This window comes from Podarcis bocagei (genome assembly GCF_964188305.1).
Source record: "Podarcis bocagei genome assembly, chromosome: 1".
NCBI lineage: Eukaryota > Metazoa > Chordata > Lepidosauria > Squamata > Lacertidae > Podarcis > Podarcis bocagei.
In genome coordinates this window covers 52715383-52727704 of record NC_138125.1, presented here as the reverse complement: position 1 = coordinate 52727704, position 12322 = coordinate 52715383, and the positions used below count along the sequence as shown (strand labels likewise).

Sequence of the window (12322 nt, the reverse complement as noted above, 5' to 3'; positions counted from 1 at the left end):
AGTTACAAGGGAGTGTTGTTTTATTTGTGTTCTGAGCACTAGGTTCATTATACTAACTGGCATCACATATACAAGATCACACCCATGCTCTCCGTAGTAAGCAATCTGAAAGATCAGTCTGCATACATATAGTGTGTGCACACATATGTTTGCGAGCATACATTGAAAGTGGTCGCAATGGAGCAACCAGGGCTTAAAGAGCGCTAAGTTACTTACGTGAGCTAGAGCCTGTACCCTTATTATCTTTAGTAAGCTTTCTTCTTCCCAGGCATCTGTGTAGAAGTGCCTGTAGCTCACTTTGCATCTGCCACCCTCTAATCCGGATTCTTTGGGCTAATATTGCTAGTGACTGGAGGTGTGTGTTTGTGACTTCGTTATTCCTGATCCCTGTAAGGGTCTGCAAAAGATGCCCTTGAGATCCCACCCAGCTCCAAGGCAATTTTGGTTGCGGAATTTTTTTTATATTTTTTTGAGGGGAAACAGAAGAGTGGGGTCTCTGTTCAGTCAGTCCCACAGTGGTATGCTTTATGATTATGCACGGAGGGAGAATTTCAATGGCTGCTGGTCCTTTCTCCTGCTGCAATTGAGACAGTGCTGTGCATTCCTCCTTTGGTTCTGTTGTTGCTGGAGTTGACCCTCGCTCAGCACGGAACTCCCCAAACCAGGCAGGAGCCAGGCATTTTGGAGCACAAGAATGCATCTCATGCAAAATGTGAGCACCTCTATTGAAAAAGCCCCTCCACTTGGATCTGCTCCAGCTTGGAGAAGAATGAGAGAAGGTTGTTGTCGTCTGTCTGCCATTCCACCCCCCACCGCCACCCCATGGCTGGTTCCAGGAAGGAAGTGTCCCAGTGAAACTAGGACACCTCGTTTCACTCTGAACACACACACACACACACACACACACACACACACACACACACTCAAACTGTGTGTTTCTTTTTATGAGAGGGGAAGTGGGTGGTCAAGTCTTTAAAAACCCCTTTCACTAGCTGTTGCAGCCATGGTTCAGAACCCTTCGTAAAGGGGGCTTCCCTCAGAGCTCAGCGTGTTTCCTCTACCAAGCCTTGATCCATGCTTCTTTGAAGTGGGTCTTTATCCAGTCTTCTTATAGATAGATGTAACAGCAGAGATGCAAGGCTGCATCCTGCTCTTCTGATACTCCTGTTCTGGGATGGTCTCCACACACCCAAAGCCTGAAAACTCTTGGCAACAAGGAGGTACTGAGGTAATTCCTGTCTCTCTCCCCCCCCCCCCCACTCAATTACTCTTCAGGATCTTGGGCTATGGCCAGAATGCACAGAGCTGTGCACTTTTACAAACCTTCTGAAACTACTTCTACAGTTGGAATTCAGGCCAGATTGTCATATATTTACCAACTTTAGATTCACTGTTCTGTTTGCAAGGTTGCTGTTTTTTCCTTCCCATGTTCTTGAAAATTTTTGAGTAGCTGTAGTAGGTGTTTAGGAGGGTGTTCAAGAACACATTTTAGGTCCTGTCTTTCATTTCAATCTGCAGTCCTAATGAGTTGGTGGGGTTGGGGGAAGTGGCCACTTTATTAAAGCCAAGAATCTTGGAATTCTGCAGAATTTGAAACTGGATTTTAAGCCATGATAGTGTTGAGACCTCTGACTGTGTCTCTAAATGCTCTCCTACCCTTGAGTTTCTTGATGATGATGATACCAATTTCTCTCTGCATCTCCACATGCCATTATGATTTGTTAAAATTTGATCTGTTTTGCATGGTGATGATAAACCAATACGGAAGACCTCAATCAGAAAAGCAACATTTCTTCCATTCTGTCAGGGTAGCATTCCTTTTATTTTGCTGGCTGAAAGGTCATGTTAAGAGTAGGGATGAGGGAGAGGTTTGCATTCAAAGCTGAACTTAACCAAGTTCATCCTTTCTGAAATAATACATAAACAGAAACACTTCCCTGAATTTTGCAGTGCAGTTCTCCAGCCAAGAAAGGTGTAAAGAAAATGCATGTTCTGGGTAAACTAACACACGCGTAAAAATGCAAAATATTAGGGGAAGTTGCTTTGGGGAAAAATGTATTAGAGCAAAACAGCATACAAAAATGGATTTATTAGGAGAAATTCACACTAAAATACTGGTGAATTTCCATGAGAATTAAAAAAGAGGATAGAAAATTGCTACCGAAATGTAGTGAATTGAATTTGAGATTGGAAAAACGAGAAACAGGGAGAACCGAAATTGACAGATCCATCCATCCCTAGTCAGGAACCCCTGTGTCTGCCTTTCAACCATTTACCAACCATTCCTGAGGCTAGTTATGCATAGCCCTCTATGGGTTCACTCCACCTTTTAGAGAATAAAGCCTCTTTATGTACCTTAGCCTCTTTAGCTAATCACCACTTTTCTTAATTTATTTTTACGTTTATACCCTACCTTTCCCCCAATGAGTTCAAGCTGGTGTATGTTGTTCTCCCTGTCCCCCATTTTATCCTCACAACCCTGCTATGAGGCAGGTTAGACTGGGTGGTCCCTGGTCACCCAAGTGAGCATCACTTTCCTTGGTTTCAGTACTTGAAATGCCATATACCCAAAAGACTGCACCACATATTTTTATTTCACTGTGTGACCACCCTGTTTAAAGGTGGTTTCATTGGGTGCCTCCCAGTGGGATTATTTTGTCTTGTTTTTCAAGTGCCAGGTGTGCTGATTCAGGGCATCCAAGGCTAGCAAGCCGCATGGGAATAGTGGGAATCCATCTTGCTGGATGGATGCTAGGTAGGGCAGCCCAGGTAAATGGAAACATTTGCAATGTTTGGTGCTTCTTCCTTGACAATGCAGTCTTGTCCTATTGATTTCAGTGGGGCTTGCTCCCAGGTAAGCTGTGTCCTCTTTCCAGATGGATGCTCAATCAGTGGGGAAGGAATCTCGGTGGGATGCAGCCTTATACAGAGATTTTGCTTGTGCCATGTATACCCCAGGAAACATTTGCAATGGTGAGGAAGAGGAGGGGGCCTGAGAAGAGAAGGTGGTAGGAGAGGAGGCAGGGAAGGAAGGATCTGAAACCTGCCTGGACACAGCCTGAGGGAAAGGAGGTGGGAGGGAGTGGAAGAATCATGCATATTGTTGAAGCTGCATTTGGCTGTAGGAAATGGAAATCTGAGGGGACTGTTGAGGCCAACTTTTCCTGCATTTTTATAAGAAGGAACAAGGCAAGTCCAAAGATGCAGAAACACAAAGGACCCAAGAGGAAGAGCTCATGGTAAAACAGGTCGGAGAGGGCTGGGAGGAGAAGGCATATGGTAGCTCTCGAGAGAGCAGGAAGCAAACACCAGAAAGAAGGTGGGTGGTCAGGGCACCTTAGCAATTCAGAATGGCTGCAGCTGCCGTTAAATGCCCTATGTTTTAATTTAATGGATCTCTCTTATTTGAAGTTCTTTGTCCCTTCAGACAAACAAAAGAAATCATACGTCGCTTGTTTTGGAGCCCATGGTTTTCAAAGTGGCCAGTGTTTAAGTAATTTTGTTCTGGCAGCATTTCTGTATGCAGGGGAAGAAGTTAGATGTGAGTCCTCCATAGTGATGAAAGCGAGCTTCGTGGCTCTCTCTGTAGTCTGGCCTGGTTCTCTAAACGCACCGAGGAGTGTTGGTGAAATAGTTCAAAAGTTTTGTGAATCTGTTTATTCCCACCTAATTTCGGAGTGAGTTAACACGATAAATCCAAACATTTTCTGAATGATATACCACCGCTATCTTATTGTGTGCAAGCGGTGCCTCTCTTTTTCTTAAAATATTCCTGCCTTCCTCACGTTGTTAGATGATGAGCTAATAATGATGCTTGCCACATAAGCATGTAATCACGTTGACATCTGCAGTGCATCATGAAGAAAATCTGTTTCTTGCCATGGAGGGAACTTTGGGTCACATCCATACCATACATTTAAAGCACTATCGTACCACTTTAAGAGTCATGGCTCCCCCCCCCATGTCAATTGTGCCTTTGAAATCCCAGTAATGTCCAGGAAAATCTGGATGTATGGCAGCCCCAGTTAAGGGTGCTGGGGACTATACCTTTGTGAGGGGTCTCCTTAACAACCTTAATAAACTACCATTCCTATAATTTTTTGGGGGAAGACATGACTCTTAAAGTGGTACAAGAGTGCTTTCAATGTGTGGTGTGGGTGTGACCCTGATGTGAAGGAAATCTGGAGCCAAAGAAATAAGGGAAAACTGGAGTGTGGGTCACTTGCAATGTAGTGGATCATGTGCTAGTTTTGAGGGTTGAAAGCAACTATTGAAGTTCCTTCTGGGCTTAGCCTACCATATGGTGAGACATGCACATGCCTACTCAAAAGTAAGGCCTGTTGTATTCAATGGGGTGTATTCTCAGGAAAGGGTACAGGATTGCAGGTGGTTGCACCATGATGACAAATAAGCATTTTGCAGTTTATATAGTTTTTCATATAGATAGTTATGTGCCCTATGGCTGGCTTGGCGTAGTGAATGAGGAGAACTCTGTAGGAAGCTTTGAGAAAGAAGCTCTGTGGGATTCACTCGCCGCCCCCAGGGTCAGGTGTTGCATATGGTGGCTCTGCTAACACCTTTCTAATCCTTTGCTCCATTGTCCTTCCTTCAGCATTTATGCAGCAGCATAACTAGGAATGATTAGAAATTAGTTTTGCATAATAAGCTGGTACTAAGAAGAGAGAAGCATGGATGATTATCCCCCAAAGTGGGAACAGCCCATCCTGAGAGATTCTGTATGTAGGACAGGTGAGCAGTGCTTACGTTCTGGAACAAGTGTAGATGCCTTTGAGGACAAAGAAAGCAAACCAGAACAGCTGGATGGATGGGGACTTGACAGTTTTTCCTGTTCTGACAAGAGATTTGGATGGTTCCTGTAAAAAGCATCCAGCAATGTGTTCTGTGACTGAGCAGAGGGCTGTGTATTCTTCCCATCCTTTATGGAGATCCCTGCAGAGGCGATATACAAGTTGCTTGACTGCAGTAAGCACTAAAACTCAGAGGCAGGGGAGAGCTGCTGATTACCATCCCACTTATTTGAGGAGCCAGGGCACCTGGAGAAAACAGATAGGTAGATTGGCTCTAATAGGGGTGTGAATAGCAAGACACTGCTGTTTGGCACTTTGAGTCCAGTTCTGTGTTTGCTTAGAAGTAAGTCCCACTGATTGAACGGGACTTACTTCCAAGTAAATAGGTGAGCTTGAAGCGGTAGAGAATATTGCATTGCCACTGTGAAGGAGCTCAGTTCATGCCGGATGACTCATCTGGTGGAGAGGAGGCAGTGCAGCATCTAAATCTCCAAGTGCCGACAACCGGGTTAGAAGTGACACCTGGAACAGATCTTGCTTGGCAGAGAAGGGAGGCCAGGGAAAGTGAAAAGGCCCCTCGTTATTGTGTTTGGCACCTGCGACCCCATTCCAGCATCACCCAGAGGTTTTCCATGGACTTGGTCCAGGGTTAGACAAATCCTTGGCAATCCTGACTGTTGCCAAAGTATGTCTAAATTTTCAGCTGCAGCTCAGCATGTGCAGCCTGTGAGGAGAAAGCGTTAGCAGAAATGAGGTATGCTCTAAGACCTGGATACAGGAAAAGTTAAACGCGACAGGCATATAATGAAATGTCGAGGATCCAGGGAGAGCAAAAATATCAAGGGTTCTGCAGGGGAGGAGGAACTGCCCCAAATATTAGTTTCATCTTAACAAGAAATTTCTCACTTGGGATTGTTTAAACTGTGTCTCTCCCTGCCCCCCATGCAATAGAATATCTGATAGTCGGTGTACTCCCTTCTTTTAATTTCTGTCTCGTTCTGTATCACTGTTTGACTTGTAAAGCTTTGTCCCACAAGGGAATAGAGTACATTCTTGAAATGATCAGCAAGAGGGATAAAGGAGAGAAGAAGCATTGAAATAAATGTTTCCATTTTGGGAGAGGAAGCTTAGTAAACACACAGAAAAACAAAACTGAAAAGGAGGAATAAGCCGATTTATTCTTCTGGTTTTTGCTTTCTCTTCACTTCAGATGAATTCACAGTAGCCACCAGCCCAACTCTTACCTTAAGCTCATTTGAAAGGTAAAGGACCTAATGCTTGCACTCTGCTGAGGGGCAGCAAGACAACTGTTCCCACAATTACCAGCAAACAGGACAGTGATAGTGATGTGGGATGCAGAACTAAGTGCAGCCTCCCAAAATTAGCCTTCAGCAGAGTCCTGAAGTCCTGATTTCTAAGAACGCTATTGAATTACACAGGTCACTTGCATGGCTAGTTTGCTGTTTGTTTGTTTGTTTGTTTGTTTGTTTGTTTACTGTGCAAACTAGTGTCTTCCCCTCTCTCCTTGCCCGCTGTATACCTGTCCTATCAGAGTCTGCATTCGAGGACTTGCATATAACTATTCTGTTTACTTTTTAAAAAATGGACTCTGCAACAAGGTGAGCAAATTCCCATGCTTCTAGCCCTAGTTATGGCTACTCTTAGTTCTACTGGACCACATCACTTCCACAGCCAAACGTGCTCAGGTTCAGGTGGGTTTGTCTTGCCACATATTTCTCCCCCATCTAGCATACATGCTAAATGTGTTCCTTGCATTTGCTCTTAATTTAATTGTTGCATTTTAACGGAGGAAGGTGTATCCTCCCACTGCATGTTTGGGAGATTGGCCATGTTCCTGACAGCAGTCACTGCAGAGAAGGCAGATTGCTGTAGCTGGAGAGAACAGCAGACTGCAGGCTGATGCCAAGAAGGGAAGGGCAGAGGATCCATGCCACAGGACAGAATAAGTGCATGGAGCATATTTAAACAAGAACAACAGTTTTCTGCTGGATTTTGAAGTGGTCAAAGGAGGAAACTGAGGATGATAATTATCTGTGTTTCTTTTTTCTTTTTGCATGAAGAAAAGGACAATTAGAGCTCCAGGAGACCAAGATGATAGAACTGCAATAGGCCAGTCCAGAGGAGATGAGGCTCTTACTGTGGAATTTGTAGCACACAAGAGCCAGGCAGCCTTAGAAAGAGGAATAAAGGCAAAATGAAGAACAAAATGGATATTGTAGTGATGCTTTTGCACTTAACCAAATAGGCCAGGTTCAGACATTTGTCCCAGGGTTCATATACCATAGTTTACTAGCAGCCCTGTACCCTCATGTTGATTGGGAATGCTAAGAAGAAAATAGTGCAATTTTGTAATGAATAATTTTAAAAATGCACATTTTTGAAAGGTTCAGTTCTCCATCTTGATTCAAAATGGAATCCAGTTTTATGCAAGAAATACTTGCCCCTCAGTCTCAGGAACCATCACATAAAATTTGGTTAAGAGATGTTAAGAAATGTCCAAAGGCACAGCAAACAGAAAAAGTAACATTCCAAAAAATATAGTAGAAGATGAAGCCATGAACAAGTACTGTGGTCATGTACTCCTCCCTTGCCCCTCCTTTATACTCTGATTTCAGTGTGGAGATCTTGCTTGCATTTAAGTCAGAGTTCTCCATAACATCCAAACAGATTAGGATAAGCCAGGATCTGATCCGATTTAAAATGCCAGCTCAAGACAGAAGTGCACTGAGTAAACCTACATTAATGTGCATTGCCGTTGCTTCCATATTTAGGCTATAGTTTCCCTACCTTCTTGCAACTAGTTTCAGTCATTACAGATATCATCAGCTGTAGGGAAAGAAACAAGGAATCCCACAGAGATCTTGTGAGCTGAGTTGGCCTTCAGACCATGCCTGGTTGCTGTGCAGCACTTTCCCACAGTGGAAATTATTCAGATAATATCAATAACAAGAAGAAGTTGAAGATGATCTCCTGGGGGAATAATCCATGTTCACTGTTTGGTGGGGAGGGACATTCAGCCTGGATTGATTTGTTACCTTTGTGGTCTGTTTGCTGCTCTGTGCAGCCAGGTCTCATGCCATGCCAGCAGCTTCTGAAGCAGGAAGATGCATCAAGGATTGGCAGAACATGGGGTTACTTCTGACATCACTGCCAGCATTTCTTGGAGGCCACAGGGCTATCATAGAAAGTTAAACAACATCTGCCCAGCGCACATTGTGTGGCGGTTAAGGGTGTTCAATTCGGATTGAAGAACCCAGGCTCTGATCCCCACAAAGCCAAAGCCAAAATATAAATGTAACAAATAAATTAAATTCCTGCTTGGTTCAAAACTTACCATAACTTGACCAAGTGGAAGCAGCAACCAGATTGCAAACCCTAATGTGAGAATTGGTCCAGAAAGAAAGTGTTCCCCTCCCCGCAAAATGAACACAATATATTCATCTAGGGTATTATTCATGTTAGACTCTTGCTATTACTCTTTCCTAAATGACTTAAGCTTTACAGTAGATGGTCATAGAGATTGTTTAGGTTTCTACTTGCTAGGTATCTGTTCTTGAGCCTAGAAGAAACCATTCTTTGCCTCCTTAACTCCCACTGGACCGCCATGACCCACATCTGGCAAATCTTGTTGTCAGATATTCCAGTCATGGAAGAGCTTGGATCTGGACCACTCTTGGTGCTGAGCTCCTGCCCTCTTGGGCTCTGCCTTGACAGGCCCTTGTCTCCCCCGAGGGGAGTTCCCCTGCTGAAGGGGGCAGGGGAAGTGGCCTTCGTCCCTTAGGCGTTGCCTTCAGCTCCCCAGCCTGTGTAATTCTCTGTGACAGTTCAATTCAGAATGAATCCGGCCGCTTCACAGCAACAGACATACAAAAGGTGAGCCCAGTGGAGCCTGAATAATGAAGAGAGCTGCTCTCTGCAGTGGGCTGCCTGGGGGACACTGTGGGGGAAGGGGCAAAAATGCTGACCTAGTGTTTCTTTTCCCTCGGTCCTCCGGGCTATTTCTTTCCCCTACACTGAGCACGGCATGTTTCATCCCAGTCTGTGATGCAATCGGTTCCTCTGAACTGCTCTGGCAGTGGGGGCAGAGGCAAAGGACTGTGTCTGATACACTTCCAAGTTGCCTCGTCCAAAGCACCATTTATAACCTGTTTTTCTCCTTCCCCCACGTTTTTCCACTTCACGGACATATTGGAAGTAGGATTAAATATCCCACAAGTGCAGATAATGGAAGACATGTGCTAGTTAGATCCCCCAGCACAACAAAGATACTGTGAAGTTGTTGCATGTCTGCAAAGTCAATGCAAAACCACCGCACTGCAAAAGCCCCAGCTCCATCATCTGCCAGAAGCCTTAACTAAACAGCTAAGCTAAGTTTCCAGTCCTCATGCCCAGGTCCCTGGGGCCTTAGCTTCAGCCTAGAGTGCTACCACTCACCTTTAGTATATAGAACTATGTAAATTCCGCTGCAGCACCATGCAACTTTGAAATCATGTATCAGTCATGGTATTGAGAATCACCTTTTATTTTTATGTATCTTTTTAAAAATCTCTAAGCTTTAGGCTCTGTAGACTGTTAACAACTCGGAAGCCAGGAAATGGCTGATCAGGATTTTCATTGGTTCAAGGATAGATCTTTGGTACCGTGCGTAGTCTGCTTCGTGCCTATGGGAATTAGAATAAAACATGCAAAACAAGCATAAACATGTGCATCATGTATGCAAATTGCAGAATTCAGAGGTGTAAGGGGGGATAATTTTGGTGTTTTGCATGTGGCTCAATCTGCAGAACTGCAGCTGAAATCAGCTGTGGTTGTTTGCAGTGCAGTACCTCAGCATTCCAGTACTTGATAAATTAAGGCCAAAATTACCAAAATCCAGTGGCAAACAAAAGAGCTCCCCCTCCGTGGTATAGACATACTCACAGTTTGTCATCCTGGTGCCACTGAGAAGCGCTGCACATACAGAAAAGGATGCTCTTGCAGATTCTGTAGAACTAAGCAGTCCCTTTGCTTTCTGGTACATCCCTACTTTTCTCCATCACCACTCTTAGTGTGGGAGCACCAGGTGAATGAGTATGCTGAATCTACCTTTATTTATTATTTCATTACTGCTGGACTCTTCCAGGTGAGTAAGATTTGCATTCGTGCCCTGTTACCTGTTCCCAGGTATTGGAAAAATAAAACAACCTGAGTTACATGTCTTTCCTCCAGTGTTCTCGTGAGACTCTTTGTTGAAACAAAATAGTGCTGCTGTTGTTTTAAGAAGAGAATCGCAAGGCTGGCCACTAGTTCACTCTAGCTAGGCCATAGATGAATGGTGCTTCACCAAACTGCCTGCTGAATACTCCGCCACTCTCAACATCTGCCCTGGAGGCAGTTCAGATCTCTTGGTGTACTGCACTGAGTCTGTGGGCAGAAACACATCCTAGCTTACATGCTGCAATGCTACAGTGCACACACTCCCCTGCTTCTTCTCTACACCTGCAGTTCCCCTTCTTTATGGTGCGCACATACACACACACACGGGCACACTCTTGCTTGTGCTCTCTCGCTGAGCCTTGTTTCCATAGATAGACCTTTTGTGGGGATATGGTAATAGGCTGACATTAAGAGAGCCAGCAGGGGGAGCAGCCTGCCTTCTAAAGCTCCACATGAGATCTAATTGTGTTGGGCTTTTATTTTTAATCTTCTGTTTTAGTTCTCAAAAACTCTTGCCTGTTGGGGGCTTCTTTTCCCACCCTGGATTCTTTTTGAGCTGGATAAAGATTCCATGGCAGCTGAGATCCCCCCGACCTCGGGGAGCTTTGGCATTGGCGAGGTAGCCCGCTGAGCACCAGATAAAAGAGGCAGTGGGAAATGAGGGGAAATGTGGGAGCATTTGAGGGGAGTGGGGAGCAGGGCCTCACTATTGCCAGCCCGCAGAAGCCTTCTGGCTTCCGAAAGGCAGCAGCAGCAGCATAAATCCCTTTGGCAGGTTTGCTTTTTCCCAGTTTCCACTTCGTTGCTCTAGATTTGCAGTCTAGGAAAGGGGGGTGTCAGAGACCAGGGTGGGGTAGAAAGTTTGCAGTGCTCCTCGGATTATTTATTTGCTTATTAAAAGGGGGGAAAGGCCCCGAGTCTTGTTCAGTTTCTGCCATAGGCCTACAGGATTCAATAGGTACAGGAGAATAACATCATTTTGTTTTACCTTGTGGGCCAAAGGCTCATTGTGAGGGGAAGTGCCCATTGACTCGCACCACTGTGGGAATGGTGTGTTTGTGTCTCAGTAAGTGCAGGCCTTGTGCGGGCTTGCCAAGTGGCACAACACACCAAAAAAGGGAACCACAACAGAGCAAGAAAAGACAGACATCCCAGCAATGGCAGGGAAGAAATGCTCTCAAAGGCATTGTGTTAATCCCAGTGGGTCGTCTCCAGTGCTAGTCCTGCTCAGAGTAGCCCATTGAAATTAATGGACCTCTTAGTTAACCAGGTCTATTAATTTCAGTGTGTCTACTCTCTGTGTGTTTCAGGCAAATAGCTCTTTGTCAGATCACTGTTTGTATCTCCTTGCTCCAAACTGAGTCACTCTTGCAGAAGTCACTGAGGTTGCCAGTCTATTAGCACAAGTTATTAAAGAAAGTACCATTGATAACAGCCCTCAGAAAGAGAGCTGTTTGCTCAAAATATGTTGCGAATCATACTAATAACTAATTCCCAAACCTTCTGGGTTTCAGTTTCCATACTCTTAATGTTGCTCTTGCAGAAGTCAGCAGGGAGAAGGTGGATGGGGATAAAACTAGAATTGCCTTTCTCTTCCTGTCATTGGCTCTGGCGCCACCTACTGTTGGCCTCCCTGCCTTCCGCCCTAACAGTTCCATTGAGCACCAGCCATCACTGCAGGGCTTTGATGCACGAGTTGACTCCTTATCCTTTCCTTCTACAGAATGCAGGTCCGTGGACTCTATTTGCTTTTGATTCTGATTCTTCTGGCTGCATCTTCTGAGGCTGGCAAGAATAAGAAAGGTGAGCTGACTAGGAGAGTTCTGGCTAGCAAGTGGGATGAGGCCCTGTCTGCAGCTTGATGTTCTGAGGGCTTGCTTGCAGGGCGTGGGCAGGGGCTGCATTTAATGCCTTACAGTGGCCTGGGGGAAAAGGAGAAGCTGTTTGTTGTGTGTTATAATGATTGCTGGCTCCCCTATGACCAATGCAGAAAAGGTGAAGAAAAATGGCTCGGATTGCGAGGAATGGCGCTGGGGTCCCTGCGTTCCCAACAGCAAAGACTGTGGTGTTGGCTTCCGCGAGGGAACTTGTAACGAAGAGACCAAGAAACTCAAGTGCAAGATCCCCTGCAACTGGAAGAAGGAATTTGGAGGTGAGCGTGTGTCTTGCTCTGAGAGAGAGAAGGGTGAGACTTAGGGAATGACACACCAGTCTTAAATGGGACCTTGGGAAGCCAGCCAGCCCACCGGCTTAACAAATTCTGGAGAAATTGTGGTTCTTTGCCTGGAACGATTGCA

At 45.1% G+C, this 12322-nt stretch overlaps 1 protein-coding gene and 1 long non-coding RNA gene across 5 annotated transcripts in view; one reads left to right on the top strand and one right to left on the bottom strand.

The window, feature by feature from the left end:
- Positions 1-12322, top strand: part of MDK (midkine) — a 38286-nt gene that overhangs the window by 942 nt on the left and 25022 nt on the right. For 2 of the 4 annotated variants that reach the window (XM_081166795.1, XM_081166794.1), the window contains 2 exons: positions 11749-11828; positions 12016-12177. In XM_081166795.1, coding sequence (XP_081022921.1) covers positions 11750-11828; positions 12016-12177 — 241 coding nt within the window. In that variant the 5' untranslated portion in view covers position 11749. Of the gene's footprint in view, positions 1-1046; positions 1229-11748; positions 11829-12015; positions 12178-12322 lie in introns of those variants that run through there. The other 2 variants (XM_081166797.1, XM_081166796.1) reach the window with 2 other exon arrangements.
- Positions 219-1005, bottom strand: LOC308571772. The gene is made up of 2 exons (XR_014001588.1): positions 908-1005; positions 219-877 (listed from the first exon to the last, which is right to left on the bottom strand). It is a non-coding gene; the product is annotated as an uncharacterized lncRNA (long non-coding RNA).